The sequence below is a fragment of the Marmota marmota genome, unplaced genomic scaffold, assembly GCF_001458135.2.
Source record: "Marmota marmota marmota unplaced genomic scaffold, marMar, whole genome shotgun sequence".
Lineage (NCBI taxonomy): Eukaryota > Metazoa > Chordata > Mammalia > Rodentia > Sciuridae > Marmota > Marmota marmota.
In genome coordinates this window covers 29,454,450-29,477,441 of record NW_025999990.1, presented here as the reverse complement: position 1 = coordinate 29,477,441, position 22,992 = coordinate 29,454,450, and the positions used below count along the sequence as shown (strand labels likewise).

At 42.3% G+C, this 22,992-nt stretch overlaps 1 protein-coding gene across 1 annotated transcript in view; it reads left to right on the top strand.

The window, feature by feature from the left end:
* The window catches only part of Fhod3 (formin homology 2 domain containing 3), a 389,221-nt gene that overhangs the window by 239,990 nt on the left and 126,239 nt on the right, over nt 1-22,992 (top strand). The window contains exon 9 of the mRNA XM_048806588.1: nt 6,577-6,818. Within this exon, the coding sequence (XP_048662545.1) occupies nt 6,577-6,818 (242 nt within the window). The remainder of the gene's footprint in view (nt 1-6,576; nt 6,819-22,992) is intronic.

Genomic DNA, 22,992 nt, shown 5'->3' with positions numbered 1-22,992 from the left:
TATGTAGGGGCAGTAAGAAAATTGTCATTCTCACACAAGACTTTGAATATTCTCAAGGGCCTGCAGAGAATTTGGGTGGACTTGTAGAATTCTTTCTAACAGTGAAGAATGTCTGGTAGCCATATGTCCTGGACTTTCTGGGGACAAGCCCAATTTCATGTAATTTAATTCCATTTCATAAAGGTGATTTGATCCATGTTTGTTTAAATTCATTTGAATTTTTATAGCCTCATATGATTTTTCAAATACATAGATTGCCAGAACAAAAAAAATCTTGTCAATTTATGTGTGCTAACTTTCAGTTCTGAATATGTGGTCTCTGTAAGGGGAAAGGCATCTTAAGGCTGAAGACTTTGAGGGTGAGAAATAGCTCTTGCTTTTAGGACTAATTCGTAGATTCTATTAAAGATTCTTCCATTTTGTAGGTGATAAAATATGTAACGATCATATTTTGCTGTATAACATACACCCCAAAACTTAGGGGCCTTGAACAACAGAGATCACAATTCTATGGGTCAGGTCTGGTTCTGGTTCTGCTGGGAGATTTTAATATGCCTGCAGTTGTCTCATGGATTGATAGGGACAGAGTGGCCTCATTTACCTGCTCTGGAATTTGATGCTGGTTTTTGGCTGGGCCACCTCTTCTGGCCCACACTTCTTTGCATGATAGCATTTCAGAAAGGCAAGACCTAATATATGAATGCTTTTCGAATTCAGAGGCCTGCATTATATTTACCAATGGCCCAGAAGCCAAAGCGAGTCTTATGGCCAAGCCTAACTTGGGGAAGAAACGGCACAAGGTGAGGAAGCAGGGAGGTGGGATTTCCTGGGACCCAACATTGACAGTCACAGTGCGTCACCAGCAGATCTTCGGTGAAATGTTACTGTCACACCTATTTCACCAGAAAGCTGAATTGGATTGTATGTGTGAATCAGAAGAAGGTATGAGATAGCAATATAGAAAAGGAGTGCCTCTGTTAGGGGGAGAAGGCTGGGTGCTGAGAGAGCAGCAATATAACAGTATAAACGCCAACTGAAGGGGTTTTGATCTCCCTTGGAGATGTTCGGATTGTTGGTGTAACACAACTTTAGAGCATGTGCAAGGCCCCAAGTTCATTTCCCCTGTGTGGAAGGAAGGGGAAGGAGGAGGGCAGGAAGGTTGGTTCTACTTGTTACCATATCTGATATTAAGTGGAGCCAATAGTATGAAGGTTCATTCTTTAGAAATCCTTATTTTTAGGGATATAAATGTACTTGCAGATGAGACAACATGATCTTGAATTTCCTTTTTAAAAAATTGGCTATGGGGTCAAGGGAAGGAGTGGGGTGTAAATGGGACAAGATCATGAGTTGGTAACTGTTGTACAATCACAGGTGATGAGCACATCATGGTATATACTCTGCATTCTGTATGTTTCAGAATTTCCATGACAGAAAGTGAAAAAACTTAAAATGGGGCTGGGAATATGGCTCAGTGGTAGAGAGCACTTGCCTAGCACGTGTGAGGCTCTGAATCTAATTCCTAGTACCACACACACAAATGGACCTACACACAAATACATGAAACTACCATGTCTATGGTCCAATAATCCCACTTCTGGGTTTTTATTCAAAAGTTTTAAAATCAGAATCGTGGAGAGATTGGTTTCTCCTATGTTCACTGTAGCATTATTCACAGGAGCCCAAGTATGAAAACAATGTTGATGGATGGATGAATGGTTAAAGAAAATGAAGTACGGATACACACTGGAGTATTATTCAGCCTTTAACAAGAAGAAAATCTTGATATCTGCAACATGATTGAACCCAGAGGACATAAGTGAAATAGACCAATCATAGGATGACATATTGAATGATTATGAAACATAATAGCCAAACTTTGGAGAAGCCAAGAGAAGAATGGTGGTTTCCACAGGATAAGGGGAGGGGAACATGGAGAGTTGCTAATAAATAGGAATAAAGTTTAAGTAATAAAGGTGAATAAGTTCTAGAGATCTGTGCAACATTGTTAACCATATTATACACTTAAATTTTAGATGTTTTTATTGAAAACGAGTCTATCCGCAGATTTTTTAAATTAAAAAGATTCAGATCATTCAGTGGCCTCACAGACTGGTAGAGGTTGTCATAGCAGTTGAGTTGCTCCTAACTACGTCCTGGTTAAGTGGGGGTGTGCAAGCCATCAGTGCCGAGTTCTGGATCTTATTTACTCCTTGCCTGAGGTTTAAGTTTACAATGCTTTATATTTAACTGAAATATCTAGAAGATAATTGATGACGGGTCCAGTGAATGGGTCACTCCCATCATTTGGGAACCATTAGAGATCTTTCAGCGCAGACTCACTCTCACCCTGTTCCCCTGGAAGACTCATTTCCCTAGTAGTTGATCATAACTGACACTCGCCACAGATGCTGCAAAGCCTGGTTTCAAGAGTGGTTCTCTCTAGGTGTTTCCTAGGCCTTTGTATTCTTGACTTTGAGCTGCATGGGTTCTAGCATCTGAAGGATTTGGAATGGCCACTCTGGCCCTGTATGTGCAAGTGAAGTCTCTCCTCCTGACATCCCTGGCACTGGTAACTCCAGAATTCTTATAAAAACCATCAGTGACACTAGGCCAAATTTTCATGGTACATTGTTCCTGGGGGCCAAGCCCAGAGCTGCCATTGGTTCTGCTGGGATTCTGCATCTACTCGCCCCCTCCTACACTTTCATTTTTTAAGGAAATATTTTGTCAAGGGTTGGAATTTTAGAAAGCTCCAGGTGAATTCTACTTGATGTTGCCTTGATAATTTCCCCAGATTTTTATTTTCCTTTTCAACTTTGATTGTTTCCCTCTTCTTTGATGCAGGGCAGTGAAAGCAGATTTTACTCTGTGCCTCCTTGGTAGGAATTGAGTGGAATGTTATTTGATCCTTAGGTCTCTGAGGTTAGACAAGGAATTAGAAATATCTGAACTCTACTCTAAACCCTGATCTTCTCATCCCCAATGTGTGCTTAATAAGAAGCAGAATCAATACTTCAGGTCAGAATAAGTTCAAATGGTCTAGAATTTTCATATCAGAAATAAAAGAAAAAACAATGGACTAGAAATGTTCAAAACTACTGCCCCTGGTAAGGTGTGTGCTGGTTCTCAACTCTTCTCCAAAGGATGTTGCTTAAATTTCTGAAGTTGACAAATGTGACCAAATGCATAATTTCATTTTTAGTTACAATAGAAAGAAGGGGACTCCTGAGAAAATGTCTAAAGAGATTTTATAAAGATAGAGCTTCAGGTGAACTCTTATCAAATCTTGCCTCCAACTTCTCAAAAGATTGTTAAATTGCCTTCTTACATCCGAGAACTTATTATGAAATGCATCTGTCATGTAGATAGAAGAGTTTACCCTAAATCCCTCTTACCTGAGAGCTGGAGCTGGAGGAAGCAGGGAGTGGGGGCAGATCGAGGAGGACACACACCTGTTCATAGGCTGCATGACTCAGGTACTGGTAGGGCTGGAGTGGGAGTGGCGAACCATCTGGTCTCGGCCCAGCTCACCTTGTTAGAATACCATTGTGAAAACTGTGGAGTTGAGGCAATTTTTGATTTTTGCAATGACCAGGTTTTTCTGTTGATGGGCAATGTTAAAGCCACATAATATGGTTGGCTATCTGGGTCTTCACATTGTTTCCTTTCTCTTACATGGAAGGACTGGGTTATGAGTACTTACAAGAGTAGAGAACTTGCATGCTTAGGGACTTAAAACCATGTGGCTCCATAGTTGCTGAAAGAATGCTGGACTTGGTGGAGCCTGGCTCACCTCATTCTGTGTAATGGAGGAATTTAGGGACATCCTGGGCCACTTCATCTAAGAATTTGTGTGGGGAAAGGGCATCCATTTCTTGGGTACCAGACAGAGGCTCATCTCTACATGCTTGATGCCAGTTATCCTCATCACAAATCTGCAAATAGTGTTCTCACTAGGTGAGCCAGAGGGGGCAGGGGATTTGTGACAGGCCACACCTGGTTCATACATGGCACAACCATCATGATACAAAGGTCTAGGCAACACCAAAACTGGTGCTCTTTTGCTATTTTTTTTTAATTAAAGCTTTATAGTTATAACTAAAACTTTTCCTTCCCATCCTCCCTCCCTTCTCTCTACTAGGCTTCCTGTCACTCATCTATTTATGTTTGATTGGTTTTATCTATGCATGAAGGTGGGGTTCCCTGTGGTACATTTATACATGCACATAACATGATTTTCTAAGAATTCATTCTGCTTTGCCTCCCCTTACCCATCCCTCCACTCTGCCTCTTGATCTATTTCTTCTACATTACTGATCTTTCCTGAGTTAATTTCATTATTTTGCTATTACAATAAACAACAAGGTGGCTGTATCATTGTGATATTCCAATTTTAGATCTCTGGGGGAAAATACCAATTAATGGGATAGCTGGGTCATTTAGTGTTCTATCCCTAGTTTTTAAAGGAATCTCCATATTGCTTTCCAGAGTGGTTGTACTGGTCTGTAGTCCCACCAGCAGTGTACAAGTGTTCCTCCCCCTGCCCCACAATCTCACTAGCATTTGTTTTATGTTTGTATTCTTGATCATTGGCTGTTCTGACTACACTAAGATGAAATCTTGATTTGCATTTCTTATTGCTAGTGATGCTGAACCTTTTTGGTTGGCCATTTGTTTCTTTTGAAAAGTTTACTTTCTATGCCTACTTATTGATCAGGGTATTTGTATTCTGGATAACAATCCCCTGTTACTAGGAGTAGCTGGCCAAGATTTTCTCCTTTTCTATAGATTCTCTCTTCCCATTTTTGCTTCCTTTGCTGTGAAGAAGCTTTTTAGTTTGGCATCCCACTTATTGATTCTTGATTTATTTCTTGCACTTTGACAGTCTGAAGTCAGTGCCAGAGCCTATGATGGAGTATACACCCTAGTTTTCTTCTAGCAGTTGTAAAGTTTCTGGTATAATTCCTAAGTTTTTGATCCATTTTGAGTTTTGTTCCAGGAAAGAGATGGGGTTCTAGTTTCATCTTTGTATGGCTATCAAGTTTTCCCAGCACCATTTGTTAAAAAGGCTATTTTCTCCAAAATATATTTTTGGTGCCCTTGTCAAATATGGGACAGCTATAAGTATGTGAATTTGTCTCTGTCTTCTATTCTGTTCTATTGATCTTTGTGTCTTTTGATGCCAATACCATGCTGTTTTTGTAACTATATCTCTGGAGTATAATTTCAAATCATGTATTGTGATGCCTCTTGTATTCTTCCAAATTTAAGAATTGTTTTTCCTAATTGTGAATAATGTCTATGGGGATTGCATTGAAACAGTACATTGCTCTTGGTATTATGGCCATTTTCACAATATTCTGCCTGTACCAGAACAGGGGAGGTCTTCCCATTCTCTAAGCTTGTCTTCAATTTCTTTCTTCAGAGTTCTATAATGATCATTGTAGAGATCTTTTACCTCTTTGGTTAGATAAATGAAAACTCATGCTCTTTTGATGGTCCGTTCTTAGAGTATACATATAAAAAACTAAAGAACCAGAGATGCAGATGTGTACAGCCTGCAGCTAAGAGGAGTAGGCAAGACTAAGGAGCAGAACTGGCTGCAAGTTGGGAGAGTTATATAAAAGGCCAGACAGTGTGCTCTAACTGGAGTTGAGAAGTCCCCGAGTAAAATCCAGGATGGAGCAAGATGAAGAGCTGGACAATCTGGGTTTCTGCAGGGTGCACCAATTAGATATGAGACTAAAATATCCCTTGGAAAATGGAAAAGTATACAGTGCCAGTTGGTGCAGGTTTCTCCCATTAAAGCCAAAGTAGCAAAGTATAAGTCAGTTATTCTCTGCAACTGTACATCACTGTTAGGATATTTAACAACAATAACAAAAAAAAAAAAACAACCAACAAAACCTTATTCTAGAGGTCGAGTCTGTTCCTGTTGTGTCTTGTGACTGCACGTGTAGGCTGTCTAGTGGAGCTGCAGGTTCCACCCCCAACCCTGGACTACAGCTGAGGGTAGCCTGAGAGCAGAGCAGCTGTCAGCCAGGACTCTGAAATCAAGCAATACACCTGCTGAACTAGGTGCCCAGAAAGACTTACGAAGCCGCGGTTCCTGCTCTGCTGGATCTCATGGCACTCATCTCTCTTGTGCTCTTCGCAGCACCCTCTTTAGGAAAAGCAGCTCAGAAATGATCAGGATGTGGTCCCTACTGGCCTTTAGGAGGGTCTGTGACACCTGGAGCAGAGAACAACTATGGGAGGGCAGGGACAGATGAAGGCCAAAGAAATGCAAATGCTCACAGCAAGGGTGACTTAGATCTCATATGATTACAAATTTTACTCAGATTTCCTTATGCTCTCAGTTGTCCTTTATGTACCTGTTGTATTGGAAGAATGAACGTTTTTTTTTCAGCCTCTGCTTGGCTTCGGGAGGCACAGGGTTGGGAAGATCTTGCTGTGAAAAGATGCAATAAACAGCCTTAAAGCCACATTAGGGCGAACCTGGCATGCTAAGTTACGGCCCAAGTCATAGGCTGTCAAATCTGACCTTGCCCTGGGTATGCTCTGCTTTTTCAGGTGGCGCTCAAGCATGAGGATGGTGAAGAGATAGTAGAGCCACCCCCCAGTGGGCTCCGGGACCGCAGGAGGGCCAGCGTGTGTTCTGGTGGCAGTGGGGGTGAGCAGCAGAGCATTGACCGCAGGAGGAGCCGCAGGCACTCGGTTCAGACCCTCAAGAGTCCGCTGTCGGCTCCTACCAGTCCCTGCTCCCTGTCAGCTGCTGCCTTCAAGCCGAACCAAATACGAGACCTCTGTGAAAAGTAAGTTAAACCCAGTGTTGGGAGAGGTGAAGGGTAGCCCCCCAAAGAGGGAGGGAGGCGATGAGCCATAGATGCCCACGGCCATTGGCTCTCCACCAGCCAGAAGAGCCCCTGGCCGTCCCCCTGCCTTTTCTCTACCATGAAACCACCAATACCAGGAAACACCCCCAGCAAGGCACACCCTGGTGTGCAGAGACTTGGTGACCTTGTCTTCAGCCACCTGTGTTTTTATATTCTTTAATATCTCCATATCATTCATATCCATTCAGAAAAGCTTTTAGAAAATGGAAAAGAATCCAAAACACACAACTATTGTCTATAAATACGGTAGGCTACCACAGTAGTATAAAATGATAGACTCTTGAGAAACCTGTAGCAAATCACAAAATTGGTTTTAGTTAAGTATAATAAATCTGTGTAAGTTTAGAAACATGTATTTCTTTATATTTCAGTAAATTCTTTCATTTAGTTCAGTGAAACATGTTGAGTGTCCACTGTGGGTCAGGACTACTCAAAGGCAAGCAGATATATAACTAGAAGTGGTTATGGTCTGTGTCTTTATGAACCTCACATCTGGGCTGGGAGGGAGAACAAGAAAGAAAGGAAGAAATGAAAAGATTGACAATCCTGTGAGAAATTATTTAGGTTCAAAATTTGAAGTTTGATCCAATCTGAGGAAGCCCAGAGTGATTCTGAAAACCTCCGGTACGACACAGGGATGGCCATGCTCTCTGGGATCTGGCGAGTTGTGTACTCCCCAGCAGATGCTGTCCATTCACTGGGAAGAAGCGCTTTGTGGACCAGTCCATAGCGCTGATTCATTCATTTCCTGCTGCTGGTGGGAGCAGTGCTTATGTCATTTGGAGCTTTTGCCCCCATCGAGGAGACATTCCTGGGACCAAATTCAGGTCACCCAGCTGCAAGATGAACAAGAAAATAACTTGAAGTTGCATGAATTTTTGAAAGTCTACCATCAAGATGTGCCCCCCCAGTCTCTGAGGGAATACTCTACTATCTTCATCACCAAGAAGTGGCCCAGGTAGCTTGGACCTCATGGAGTCATACTGGGCATGTACCAGGCTATATCTTTGGGTACCTACCACCCAGAAAGTTGGAGAAGGGTATGGCCTCAGAGTGACATGCAATGTACAAGTTGTAAGTCGAAGTTGTTTTTCTTGTTTGTTCTCTTTAGATACTCAAGACAGTAGAGTGTATTTTGACATACTATGCGTACATGGAGTATAACCTAAGATCCAATTCTTGTGATTGTACATGATGTGGAGTTTCGCTAGTCAGGTGTTCATGAAGTAGGAAAGTTATGTCTGATTCACTCTACTGTCTTTCCTATTCCCATGCCATCATTCCCTTTTGTCTAATTCACTGAAATACTATTCTTCCCTCCCACCTCCTTTTGTGTGTTACCATCCACATATTGAGGACATTTGGTCTTTGGTTTTTAGGGATTGATTTATTTCATTTAGCAAGATAGTCTCCATCTGTTTACTGGCAAAAGTCAGTCATTCTCTTTTTATGTCTGAGTAATATTCCATTGTGTATATATACCACATTTTCTTTACCCATTCATCTATTGAAGGGCACCTAGGTTGGTTCCATAGCTTAGCTATTGTGAATTGAGCTGCTTATGAACATTGATGTTACTGTGGTACTGTAGCATGCTGATTTTCTTTGGATATATGCCAAGGAGTGGGATAACTAGGTCAAATGGTGTTTCCATTCCAAGTTGTCTGAGGAATCTCCATATTGCTTTCCAAAGTGGTTGTACCAATTTGCAGTCCCAACAGCAATGTGTGAGTGAACCTTTTTCCCCACATCCTCAACAATATTTATTGTTGGTTGTATTGAAGTGTCTTTCTATCTCATATCCCCAGGGACACTTCATCTATGGGTATCTATGTTGCTGAGAGGCTCTGTACAACCAGTTCTGTTTTAGTGAGAAAACCTCAGTTTTCAAACAGGTTGACGAATGAGAACATTTACCATGAATGCTGCATTTGGTGATCTAGGATCTTGAAGAAACTAGGTCAATAATATGCAAAGAAAAGGCCCCTGAAATGCTGTCCTAGCACTGCTCCTAGTTAATGGCCCTTGAAAGTTGAGGACACCGTACATGGGGATGGGGAGAAAAATATATATTTAAAACCACCAATGAGGTTAAGATGGTAGTGAAGGGGGTCCCTGTTCTGTTGCTCTGACTTGTGTTCCTGGCCTGCTTCTTGCTGTTAGACTTCTCAGAGGTTGTCAGTTCAGGTGACAAAGCCTTGGGATGAATTGGCAAATGGTGGCCAAGAGAACCATCCTGGGCACTGTTCATAGTCCTAAAATTCTGGGCTTGGTGAGAATGAAACAGAAGGCTGGGGACACTTCCCTGAATGCCATTTGTTTCATCCTTTTCAAATAAGATGGATTTTTTTCATTTTACTCAAATTTTATTGCCTTACTATAAATTTAATTGTGCTTGAGAAAAATGCATTTTTCAGCTTATAGAGATAGAAAACTTGTCTCAACATTTTTTTAAAATTTATTTATTTATTTATTTTTTGGTGGTGCTAGGTGGGGATTGAACCCAGGTCTTGTGCATGGGAGGCAAGCACTCTATCCCCAACCCTGAGATAGAAAACTTGTACAAATGTGTTACAAGGTGACTTCATCCATGAAGCCTGTTGAAAGAATTTTGCCTCTGGTCCCAAACTGACAGTTTGTCAAGGAGAGAGTGAGATGGAAGGGTGGCAAGAAGCAACATGGACAACAGGCCCTGCTCAGTCACCTGCTCACCATCAGCACCTCACAATAGTACCTTAGCATAAAGAAGCCCTGTGTCTCCTACAGACCTGGACATACCCGGGAGCATGCCTGACCTTAGTTGCTTTTTGTTGCCTGAGCACCCTGGTCATACTTCTCACTTGCAGCAATGTGCTTGCAGATGCTACCCATGAGGAATTTGAGGCTGGATTTTATCACTCTGTGACCCCAGTGACGAGCATACTTTTTCTTGCAAAGGAGATAGAAATATGTGTAAGGTTAGAAAGCAATTTGTGTTGTTAAAACACTTATGGAACTCTCTATTCCCGTGGTCTTCTTAGATCCTTTGAATTTAATTCTCACGATGATCCCCTGTAGGATCCAAGCATCACTATCATCCATATTTAACAGAGGAGACAAAAGGATAGGTGCCTTGTGTCAAATGGCAGGACAAGTGGGTGGGTTAAGCCCAAGTCTTTGGTCCTTGACTCTCAATTTTTATTGAGGTAAATACAAAAATTAAAAGAGTTGAAAAGGAGATAATTTCAAAGTCTCCCTCCAGGTCTAAGCCAGCTAAGCTGTGTGCCGTTGTTCTAATAAGGACTAATCAGCTTCCTAATTCATATTGCTTTACTTCAGTTTCTTAAATAGCTCCACAAGGCACCTTTACCAGGTAAGAGTCTCTTGTCATCTGTCCCCTAAAAGCATCTTAATGTGATTGTGTGCCATGAGTTTCAACTATGCGCTTAAAATGTACAGATCTGATTGGAAGAAAAATGTGGGTGCTTTTTATTACCAAGAAAATTATTTTGGACACCTAATTAGCAAAAGAAGTTTAAACAATGATTATGTATAATCAATCTTAGCACTATAAAGTTTTTGAAATTCGTTCATCCCAAAGTGGGAGCCAAGAGATGGGGTACACTTGCAGGCTTAGTCTCACCCTTTCCTGAATAGCCCATTATATTCATGCACATATTTATCATATATTTCTGCTTTCTGGGAAAATCTCTGACCCTCCCTCTCCAGTTGATTCTGTGTTCATCTTGGATTTTCCTTCATCAATACCCAACAGGCCTCTGGATGCCAGTCTTTGATATTGAACACTGCACAGGACTTAGTGCCTGAACTGTAAGTTTCATTCTGTTGATTTCCACAGAACATTCCAGCCTGAAGAGGTAATTTTGAATTTCATTCAGTCATTGATGTTAGCCGTTGTGCCATCCAGCATTCAGTCATGTGTATATTTTAATATACATGGAAGAGTGACTTGGCCAAGAGTGGATGATGATGACTGTTTGGGGAGTGGAAGGTACAGACCAGTCCCGTGTGCCCCAAAAGCAGAGGTCGGCCAGCTTCCTCTGTCTGGTGCCAGATAGTAAACACACTGAGCTTTGCAGGTCGGACAGGCTCTGTTGCAACTATTCCACTGAATTGTGCCTGTGTGGCACAAGATCAGCCATCAACAACAGGTTGGCAAATGAACACGGAGGCATTCCAGTGAAATTTTATTTATGACATTGAGGTTTGAATTTAACATGTTGTGAAATATTAGGCTTCACCCTCCCAACCATTAAAAATGTAAAAAATCATTCTCGGTGCACAGGTCATCCAAAATGGGTAGTGGGCCAAATATGGCACCAGTGTCTTAGTTTGCCAGTCCCTGTTCTAAGGGGCCAGCTTTTTTGAGGGAGGCTAGAGGAGGAAAATGGCCTGGAATTGGCCAAGGGGAGTGTGTGGGGTAAGAGAAACTCATTGTGCCATGTGAGAACTGTGCTCTTAGGTTTGGAGTTACAGCAAGGAAGTTAAGGGCTCAGTAAAGAGATCAACACTACAGGGAATCTTGAGGGACAAAGTAGGAAATTGAGGAAGTTAGAGAAGGGCAGGAGATAAGTCAGACTGGGGAGCAAGAGGCTGGTGGTAAGTCCAGGGAAGGGTGGAGAGTTGGGGAGGTTAATGCAAGCTGATATTACCTCCAGTGGTCCGTTAAGGCAGTGGTTCTCAACCAGGGTGATTTTTGCCCTTCAGGACACCTGGACCCATATTTAGTTGTCATACCTGGAGTGTGGTGGGTAGGGGTGCTACTGGTGGGTAGAGTCCAGGAATGCAGTTTTGGTAAGAATGTCCCCTTGCCAAACAAAGAATATATCTGTTCTAAAGTGTCAAGAGTACTGAGTCAGATAATTGGTTAATAGTTGTACCTCCTCCTTGGGGCGATGCCCATGTAGGGAATGTCTTGGCTGTTGGAAAGCGTAGCTTTCTAGAAGCACATGGAACCCTCCCTCCACCAGTGTTCCTTAAAGGCTCCTCTGCATAGGTCAATCTTGACTTTTTTCAAAGAATATTGTAGATTGGTTAAAACATGAATCGACAGCAGATATTTCAAGTTAAGCAGTATCCTTTGGTACTTGACAAATGCCGTGGAAATAGGATTTCTTAGCAAGGAGATTGAGGTTGTGTTTAACGGCCGACTGGGCTACTCTGGGCTACAATGTGTAAGTCGAGTCCTTTTTTTCTCTCCCCTCTATTCAGCATAGTTTTACCCTTCAGATTCTTGGGATATGTGAATCCTCTTAGGGAGGTAGAGGCTTGACTAAATCTCAAACATAGCCAGTTCTGATGGCTCCACATATATCACATTACAAAATAATTGACATCATGGAATGTGACACTGGCATAAAACAAGCTGTCAGGACAGAGACCTGATTATATAATAGAGGTGTGATAGTCTACAGCCAAGTTCCACAAACCTGTTCGGAGAAGAAAGGACACGGGCCAGTCTGATCAGAGATGTCTGGAATTGAGGAAGGGGCATTGAGGAGAGCCATGGACAGCTTTCCTCTTGGCTGCTGAGATTTGTCAAGTGGTGGTCAAGAAGTGAGAGTTCAGTATGAGAATTGCTGATTTCCCTATGTGAGTTAGACTAGGGATAAAGATAAGCAAAAGTAACCTGATATATGTGGCACAGAAGTGCTCATTCTCATATACTGCACCTTAATCAGGCCACAGACCGAGCCCTTGAGCTCCCAGTCAGGAACCCAGAAGTTTGACCTGCAGGCATATCTGACCCTTGGGCAGCAAAGAGAAGATGCGGCTGGGCCTCAGCTGATCCTGGAGAAGGGAATCCAGGAGAGGCCAGGGCCAAGAGGTGTGCTGACCAGGGAACAGCTCACCACCCAAGCTGCAAGGGGAAGAGGAGGAGCTTAGCAGAGAGCTCGTGTGGGGCAGAGAGAGGTTGCCAGCATCTCAGGCCATTCTTGGGCTCAAGAAGAGGCCGTGGCTCCTAAGGAGCAGAGGAACACTGTTCTTCACAAGTGCTCCCAGGGAAACATTTGGGATTCCTGTAGTGTTGGACAGAAGGTGGAAATGTTGAAGTAGAGGAGAGGAGGCCAGAGCCCTGTTCCTCAGCAGCCATGTGTCAACTTACATATGGCCATTGCCTCACAGTTTGTCCCAAATAAATAGCAACTCTGCAGTCATAACAGCTGCAACAACCTCCAGCCTTTATTGAGAACTTGTCAGACATTATGCTAAGAACTTCAGGTACGCTGACTCCATTTTCTCCAGTAACTCATGGCCTAGGTTCTGTCATTGCCATGTGAAAGGAGGGGAAGCTGAAATGCCAGGAGTTTGAAGTAACCCCCCTGAGGTCCCACAGCTCATGTATGGAGGAGCTGGTTTTAGAGTTGAGTGGGTCTGACTCCAAAGTCCACTCCCTCAACATTCTTGATTGCCCATCTTTCTGATTCTGTAGAAATAAGACAGACTGAGGAGTTGGCAATGAGGAAATCATTAGTAAATATACACGTCACCGTGTTTGTTACTTCTAGAGTTTTTCATATAAGTACATGTAAAAATCATGGCTTAGTATCCCACTGCACAGATATATCATGATGCCATAACTCATTTCACTCTGGCCCAATTCCCAGTTCTTTTCTGGCACCAAACTTGCTGTAATGAACATACACATGTTTATGTATACTTACCAGCATTTTCACCTTTTTAGAATGAATTCTTACAAGTGGAATTCTAGATCAAAGAGTATTTGTATTTTAAATATTGATATTACCATATGGTTCCTTAAAAAGGCTGTAGCAGTTTTTGCTATATCATCAGCCAATCATTGGCCATTTTTCCACTATCACCAGCACTAGATGCTATGAGTTTTTCAGATTCCTAAGTTAAATGTGATGACTTTTAATTTGTATTTATCACAACTAGTAAGGTTATACATTTTTAATTGCTTCATATAAAGGAATGCTATTGACATTTCCTGTTCATCGTACTACCTGTTTCCATCCTCTGCTCCTTTGCCTCCTGCATGGCTTATCTGTTTTAATTGATAGATGGCTACTCTTTTTTTTTCTTAAGGAAATTTACAGATACAATGTGCACTGTAAGTATTTTTTTGTTTTAAGTATTAGCTTTTGGGCAATATTATCTCCGTTGCTCAAATATCTATCAATGAAATTTATGATGTCTCAGTGTGAGTGTCCATGGTGTTAGTCTTTTCCTATGAGGCCTTGAGGTGTCAGGTTTGCTCTTGCCAGCTGTAACCTCTGTTGTCCTGGGGAAATGCTTTGCTCTTCATCCTGGAGTATCTAGAGGGTGAGAAGTGGTAGCTGCCGTGTGGGAACCAGCCCAGATGAAGGGCTCACGTGCCAGCTGCTGTGTTAGGCCATTTTACATGTACTGTAAAGTCATGGAGGAGGAGTTAGTGTCCTTTCTACATTACAGATGACAAAGTGGAGGCACAGAGAAATAAGGAGCTGGCTCCAGAGCATAGAGGCAGTAAGTGACACTGCTGGTTTGGGACCTATGCAGTCATGGTCCAAAGCCTGCCCTCGAAAGCAAACATCCCTGGAGCCACTCTCTGGTCCTGTACAATGTGTTCAGTGGTGATATTGTTTGGTCTTTTTTTTTTTTTTTTTTTTTTTTTTTTAAATTTTTTATTTTTTATATTTATTTTTTAGTTATCGGCGGATACAACATCTTTGTTTTGTATGTGGTGCTGAGGATCGAACCCGGGCCGCACGCATGCCAGGCGAGCGCGCTACCACTTGAGCCACATCCCCAGCCCCAATATTGTTTGGTCTTGTAATGATGAATTAGATTTGTTGGGAAAGCAAGAAAATCATTCAGAGCAAATGTTTACTTGAACTGGGAAATCCTAATGGGCTGTATTGTTCATTGATTTTTTTTTTTTTTTTGTTCCTGAATTAATAATTGATTGCCTTTTTTTTAAAAATGGCATGAAAATCAGTTTCTGAAGAGGTGTTCTCAAAATGTATGTTCAGAAATAACTGCAGCATTGGAGTGAGCCTTCCTTGTTAATAACAACTAACCTGCCGTTACCTGGGTAATAGAGGAAGGAAGGCAAAAAGCACAAACTCCTGGTTGAGAGGAAACTGCAGCTGACTATCAATTATAGGAGGCTGAGGAGGAGCAGAGAACTAAGCCATCCTAGTGTTTCAGGGACTCACAGCTAATACACACCAGTTAATGGCCTAGTGTTTCAGGGACTCGCAGCTAATACACACCAGTTAATGGCATGGTGGGTGGTGGGATGAGAGGAGCCAAGCCCTGGAGTTGAGCCTGGGGGAGGGGGGAAGGCAGAGAGAATGTAGGGATATAGTCTACTATGTTCCTTCAGGAGTAGGGAATAATATTGGCACCTTTCCACCAGCCAGGGAAAGCAGTGGGCAAATGAGGGAACCTAATTATGGAACACATTGGGTGGGTGAGCTCATCTTCCTGTTTTTTTTTTTTTTTTTTTTGACAGGAAGGGAGATGTGTTTAAATGACTAAGTTCTAAGGCAGCATCTTGCTGTCAGGTCTCTCATACTTGTCCATTGAGTTTCGTTGCCAATGTTACCTGCAGAGTCTGCAGCAAGGTAGAAGAGCAGCCCTCTGGCTTTTCTGGTAGCAGTTGTCAATGAGCAATCAATGTGCAAGGAAAAAAACCTACATGAGACAAGTAGGTGTTATATAATGCTAACCTACCAAAAAAAAAAAAAAACTGACTCAGGTGACCTGCTTTTTCCCAGCTCCTGGGGGTCAGTTTGACCACAGGAGCAGGTATGATGTTAGAGAAATAACTGCAGCATTGGAGTGAGTCTTCCTTGTTAATGACAACTAACCTGCCGTTAGAGCCTTGACCTTCTGGCTTGACCTCTGTCTCCTGTGTAAACTCAGGATGAGGATACCTCTTTAAGAGGTTGATAGGAGGGTAAAGGCACAAGTATGCCTTTCAGTGGTGTTAGTCACTCCATGCCCTGGAGCTTTCCCGGATATTGTTCTATTAAAGAAGGTAATTGTTAAATAAATATGGACATGAACTGGAGAGAATATTTCCTGCACTGGCATAAACACGCTAGAAGGTTTCATAACAACCAGATTAACAACCACTGGTCCCATGTGCTGCAAGTAGCTACTTGGAAGATTTATCTGATGGTAAATGATCTGTTATAAACGGGATTCACTGACTGGGCTGTGACCTCCTGAAATAGGTATGACTGGAACACAGCCAGTGATTCAGAGACGTCTGGATGTCTAAAGCTATTCCTGAGTATGAGTAGCAAAGTGGGCTCAAGGGGATGAGGGAGAGTGAGCTGGAGAGGGGAGAGACCTCCATCAAGTAGAGATGGACATAGAGACATGAGGAAGAAGTCACTTTGCAAAGCTCCTGATTTCTGGAGTAGGATTTCTGAGCACTTGAAAATTCACTCGGACTAGATTGTGGATTTTGTAAGGTTTGGATTTTGCAGAGTTGAAGGTGGTGATCTATGTAGAGTCTAAAGAAACTGGCAGACTTTTATGCTTAAAACTGAGCAGCTACTGGTGATTTTCATGTGGAGAAGCGAGATGAGGGTTGTGTTCAGCAAGAGTGTGGAGCTGGAAGCATGGGGTGAGGAAGAGGAGGCCACAAATGGGGAGACCTGGAGGGGTTGGAGCAGCATCCAGGGTAACAGAAAGCAGGGGGAGGTGATGCAGTCAGGGAACACGGTTTGTGGGAGAATGACTGAATTATGTGGTGAAGTCAGAGCTGACTCCCAGGCAATCCAGGGTCATGGGTTGACTTTAAGAACACTTGGGAAGCTTTGGGCAAGTTAAAATGTTTGAGGTACCTATGGGTGAGATGAGCAGGAATTCCCCCAGTCGGGTGGAAGGCACTTCTGAAATTTCAGTGCCTATAGATAATAGGTGAAGCTGAGGCCATGGCCCAGTCAAAATGCAAGTAAGCAGAGGAGATGACAAATCCCTGGAAAAGGAGGTGTAGAACCATCATCTCATGACATGCTGAGATTGAAATCATCACCTGCTTTCCAAGTCAGGGAGTCCTTAGATTGGTTATCTTCCCATGTGAGTACTGCTCAAGCAGGAGTGAACACCTGTGGCACCAGGTTTCAGGAGGACTCAAACTGTTCACTTAGAGTGATGAACACAATTGGGACAGAAGGTCAGGTTCATGTTCTAGGTGAATCTTTGACTTCTTTTAGTGCCATACTTGCTTGCTTCTGATCCATCCAAATCCCATATCTCCTGTAATGTGCATCCTGCCATCTCGAAGTCTGCATGTTCACGGCCTTTGTTCCAGAGCTTGATTTTTCTCAGGCCATCCATGCAGGTGTGGATGCGGCTGGTCCCACTGAGAGGACACATCTCAGAGTCCGTGCATATGGCAGGATGCCTTTGAAAGTTGAACAAAGGCTTTCTAAGCAGCACTCAGTGGAGCTGATTGAATCCAGCCATGGCAAAAGGGATGAGGTTGTGCGTGCTTGATAAGTCTGCAGAGGGAGCCTGGTGGTACCACCACGCTGGTGATGATTAAACAGGGGACTAAAATCCTGGCAATGGAGGTTGAAGAGTCCCCGTGCAACAGCAAAAAAAAGTCTTTACTGGACACAATGATGCTGGTGAATTGTTTTGCAAGGGAGCCCTTTAGACTTTGATAATTGAGGATTGGCCCAGTGAAAGACCTGGCTAGACTAAGGTCAAGCTTGTGTCACTCCATGTCTCATTGAGCTGATGGTAATGACAGGAATGTTGTGCTCATGTTGAAAAATACTTTCTCTAAATGAAGTAATTTTCATGTTTCAGAGACTGTTCAGAATTCACATGGGCCATAATCATAGTACAGATATGATGTCCTATAATCTCCATTTCATCCATCCTCCTAGTGGATGTGGGATGTTGTGAGGAGGGGCAGGGAAAGCATTAGAGGCAAGGGCTGGGAGCTGGTAGAGTCCCTGTGCACATGAATATGGTCAGAATGACCCTGGCATACAGGAAAGACTCTGGCTTCTCCCAGTTATTGAAGAGGTATTTTCTTCCAGCCACAGACTTTAAAATAGGCAGAAAGAGCCTAGCAGATAGGAGCATGATGCTAAAGTCAGATATCCTGGTTTACTAGCTGTGTAACCCTGGGAAGACTTTTTCTTTTTTCTTTTTTGGTACCAGGATTAAACACAGGGGTACTTGACCACTGAGCCATACCCCCAGTCCTATTTTGTATTTGATTTAGAGATGGGACCTCACTGAGTTGCGTAGCGTCTTGCTTTTGCTGAGGCTGGCTTTGAACTTGGGATCCTCCTGCCTCAGCCTCCCAAGCCCCTGAGATAACAGGCATGTGCCACCATGCCCGGCCTGTGAAAATTCTTAAACGATTTGAGCCTCAGCTCCTAGTATGTAAATAGTGGTAAAATAGTAGCTACTCTCCCAAAGTTTCCCATAAGGACTAAAAGTGAGCCATATAAACTGCTTCGCATAAAGGTACCCAACATGGGGTTTAGTTTGTGGAGTAAACAGGTGACTGCATCCCTCCCAGGGAGAGCCTGTTTCCCCAGAGGTCCTTGGGGAACAAAGCCAAGCAAGGAACAGAAAACCCTGTCCCTCGGAAAGCTCCCTGAACTGGAGGCAGCCTGGGCACATTTGGGATGGGCTTCTGCAGCCTGAATGCCTTCTATTGTCCTGAGGGAGCAAATATCCCAAAGAAAGGGTGACTCAGTGAGGAATCCAGAGACGATTGTACCACACTTCAGGAATACTCTATTACAGTATCCACATTGCCCCAGAGAAATACTTTCATTCCTGAGGTTTCTCCCCCCCCAGCTGTGTGGTTCTGGTTTCATAAACATGAGATTAAAAATTGACAAGAGACAAGGCCCCTATGAGGAAGTGGCCAGTGAGGGCTGGCTGCCTTCTGGCATTTATCTCCCAGAGGTCCTTGGACAGGACAGGATGGGTGAGAAGGGGATCATGGTTGCCCATTGTGGCCAGGCCTTCCAAAGTGGAACAATTACTGGACTTGAAAAGGTATTTTTCTACATATGTACATATAGTAAGCTTTACAAAATTGTTTCCAAATAAAAGGGCAATAATTTGGATCTCAAAAATGAGAAAAGGAAAATTAAGAAGTGCCTTGGACCTGTATTTTTCTATTTTCTTTTTTAGTTTTAGGTGGACACACTATCTTCATGTGGTGCTGAGGATCGAACCCACTGCCTTATGCATGCTAGGCGAGTGCTCTACCACTTGAGCCACAACCCCAGCCCCTACATTTATTTTTTTTCTTTGTGTTTGTAGACTTGGGTCCACATCTATGATAGCTCATCTCTGTAAATAAATAAGCCATTAGAACAATCCAGGGTATGTTAGTTCAGAGTAGCCTTATTTTTGCAGATTTCTTTCCATTGACGTTTTATGAGTGTTTTTAATGACTGGATTCTGTTGAAGTCATTTTCACTCATTTCCTCAGTTTCTATTTTCTTTTGCCTACCATATTCTTTGATCTGAAAATATAATGGTGATCCTTACAAAGCTCAGCTTAATAAGATAGTTTGTGCAAGTGAATGTTATAGCGAGTAATCTTGGAAGAGGGCTTTTGAAGTAAGCAAAGAGCTGTGTGGTAGAGGGTAACAAGATGTGTCAGATTTTCATAGATGTGACAAGACTCTTGAAAAGAACAACTTGGAGGAAAGATTTATTTTGGCTCATGGTTTCAGTCCATGGTAGCTGTCTCCGTTGCTTTGGACCTGAGTTGAGGCAGAACATCATGGAAGAAGGGCATGGCAAAGGAATGCTGCTCAGATGAAGATGGCCAGGAAGCAGAGAGGAAAGAGATGGTGACAAAATAAAATCCCCAAGAACCTACTCTTCAAACAGTTCCCACCTCCAACTTCCCCCACCCTCCCCCATAGACCATTCAGAATTAGTCCACTGATGGGGTTAGAGTCTTTATGATCCATCACTTCCCCCAAAGCCCCACCTCTGAACACTACCACATTGGACACCAAACTTTTAACCATGAGCCTGAGGGATACTTCAAATCCACATCATAGCACAGGGATATAAGGATGGTCTCTTGAGAACTTTCAGAAGGGCACAAGTATCTGGGCAGAGATGATCATTACAACATCACTTATAGTAACAAGGAGATGAAGAATGGCTAGATAAGTTAAATATGAAATATCCATAGGAAGGATGAACCAGGTATTATAGGAAACATAATACCAGAAATATATTTTTCCAAATCATTCGCTATATAAAAGGATTGTAAAATGTTCCAATTTTTTAAAAAATTTAGATATTTACTCACCAACTTTATAACAATTGTTGCCTCTGGTCAGAGTATTTCACTTTTATCAGTGATACACTTTATTAAAAGGAGTATGAATTCCTATAATTCTTTGGAAAAGAGGGTAGTGGGATGGGACTGGTACAGGAGCCTCTCCAGGCATTAGGCTGAATTCTGGGAAGAATCGTCTAGGATGGGAATACCAGGTTCAGTGGCAAAGGGAGAGGACAGTATGGTGTACCTGGGCATCTACCAGGTGTCTGGAGAGGTAAGCTGGTCCTGTGGAGGGAGAGGGCCTACACAAGATGTGGTCGCACAGTGAGCCGATGATTCAGGGCTTTGGAAACCCCAGCATGGAATCTGGTGATTATTTGATATGTGATGCTTTGCACATTCGAAGAGATGCCCGTCTGCCTGATGGTGGACAGATTGGAGGTAATGAGAGTGGAAGTGGGCACAGATGGTACCTACTGATGCAAAACCCCTGGGAAATATTGGTAGCTTAGCCTAGGTCAGTGGTTCTCAACCCTGTGGAATATCTAAAATAACCCATGCTGAAACCCCATCCTAGAAGAGTGGCATGCAATTTCTAAACTGTCCTGAGAATTCATGTTTTTAAATTATTTATCTCAGGGTGGGGGGCAGATCACCAGGCTGGAGGTTGCTACTGGTTGTAGAGAGACATGGAGGGTTTGAGGCATATGTTAGAGAAAGAGTCAGTAGGCCTTATTGTTGGATATCCCGCTCCTGTTCTAGGATGAGTTCAAAGCTGTATAAGGCACAGTGGGGACTATGTGAGTGTACAAGGCACCCCAAGGACAGGTGACATGTGTCTGGTTCCTTGGTGATCGTCTTCGCAGATAATTTTGACTCTTTGCTGCTTTTCTTTTTTCTTCCTGTTATCTTGTTTGTATATAGTTCATTCCTCATGGACATCTCACCAGATGAAGGTCAATGAAGGAGAAAGCTAAATGCTCCCCCTAACAAGTCAGTGTGGTTACTGTTGATAATTTAAGGGCATGACTTAAGCGGGTAGAAAACGGAAAATGAGGTTATTGGGGAGAACCCTGGCTGAAATACAAGGTTTGGGGTTTATCCATAGAGTCCTATTATCTGTACTTGATTACCATATTAAGAATGGATTGTGGTTAGTTCAAGTCCAAAGCATGTGAAAAGGCAATTAGAAGTTCCAGGATGAAACTGAGTCATGAATTTAAAAAGATTACCACACACTGAAACTCTGGAACACGTTTGTCATCATCCTGGTGGTTACATTTGATATCTGCTTAAATACGGAAATATCATGTCTCGTTTATTTCTCAGAGACTTACACTCACAAATACTCTTCCCCATTGCTGAAAAGCACTAGAAGGAGAAATTGTATGAGAAGTGCCATTACAGACTGTGTCTCCCTTATCCAAAATTCTTGGAAACAGAAGGGTTTGGGACTTTGAATTTTTTTTTCCCCACATTTTGGAATTTACTTAAGGAGATATCTTGGGAATGAGACCCAAGTCTCAACAAGAAGTTCACTTATGTTGTTTTGTACATGCCTTTCTTGCACGAAGATCATTTTATTCAATATTAGTGCACCTGTGTTTTGACTGAGACTTATTACATGAGGTTAGGTGTAGAATTTTCCGCTTGGGATGTCATGTGGACGCTCAAATTTTGGACTTTAGAGCATGTAGATTTTACATTTTTAGATAAGGGAAGTTCAACTTCTATTTGCATTTTTTAAAAAAAGTTGATTGGAAAACACAGATCAATAACTATACAACTTCCAGAAGTAGGAGAGGAAATCTAATGTTCACACAGTTTCCTTTCTTCACCTACAACAACCCTTCAGAACTGGAGGCTCCTGTTCTGCTGTTATACTTTATATTACAGGTAAGATACAAGAACCTCTAGGTTGACCCAGGTCTTGAGACAGATTCAAGCCAGACCTGAGGCAGGTCCTCTAGATGCTTTCTTTCCTCAGTCTCAGCCTGGAACTATACTGTGTCCCCACTGTTTCTATGATTTCACATAGATTTGCAGTCTACCTTTATCCTAGTTTCATTTCTTTCTCAGACCTCTCAGGGACATTTAAAGCAACTAATAACTGTGACTGAGAACCAAGTTTTTAAAATATTTTATTAAAATCAAATTTATGTGCAAAAGTAGGAAGAGGCCTCTTAATCTCTAGCTATCACTGGATTAATTTGTTTTACACTCAAATCTGCAATCCCAGCTACTAATTGTGTTTTTCCTATTGATGTTTACATTCTGCAGATGTAAATTCCACTGTATTAAACTACTCCATGCTTTAGCAGTAATAGCATGATGGGTCCATTCATGTTTGATTATAAAACAAAAAATAGCAAAATAAAGGCTTGTGCATTGAGGTGCTGGCCAATGGTCCAGCTTTTGGGGTATATGTCAGGATCCATGGGCTGTTCTTTATACTCCCAAACTGCATGCTACAGGGACAATAAATACCTTCCTGTCTGACTTTGGGTTTTCACCATGGAAACATCCAGCAACAGCTGGGCTTTGTTAGATGTCTTTTAATTCACTTGGCTGGTACAAATCTTTTCAGGGATATTTTATTTAATTTGGTGGATACAAAACTATTTCTAAATGAAATTACTGCTTCAGATATTTGTCACAACTGATCATGATCACCAATTGGAAATTGTGAAACTGATCTTGGGTCCTGGGTAATCTAGAAACAGCCTTAAAGTTAACATGTGAGACACTGAGAGGCTATGTGGAATCTGCAGTTTTAAGTATGTGCAAACTGAGCCTTAGAGGCACTTTGTCACAGATTTAGCAAAATGTTTGTGAAATATTTTT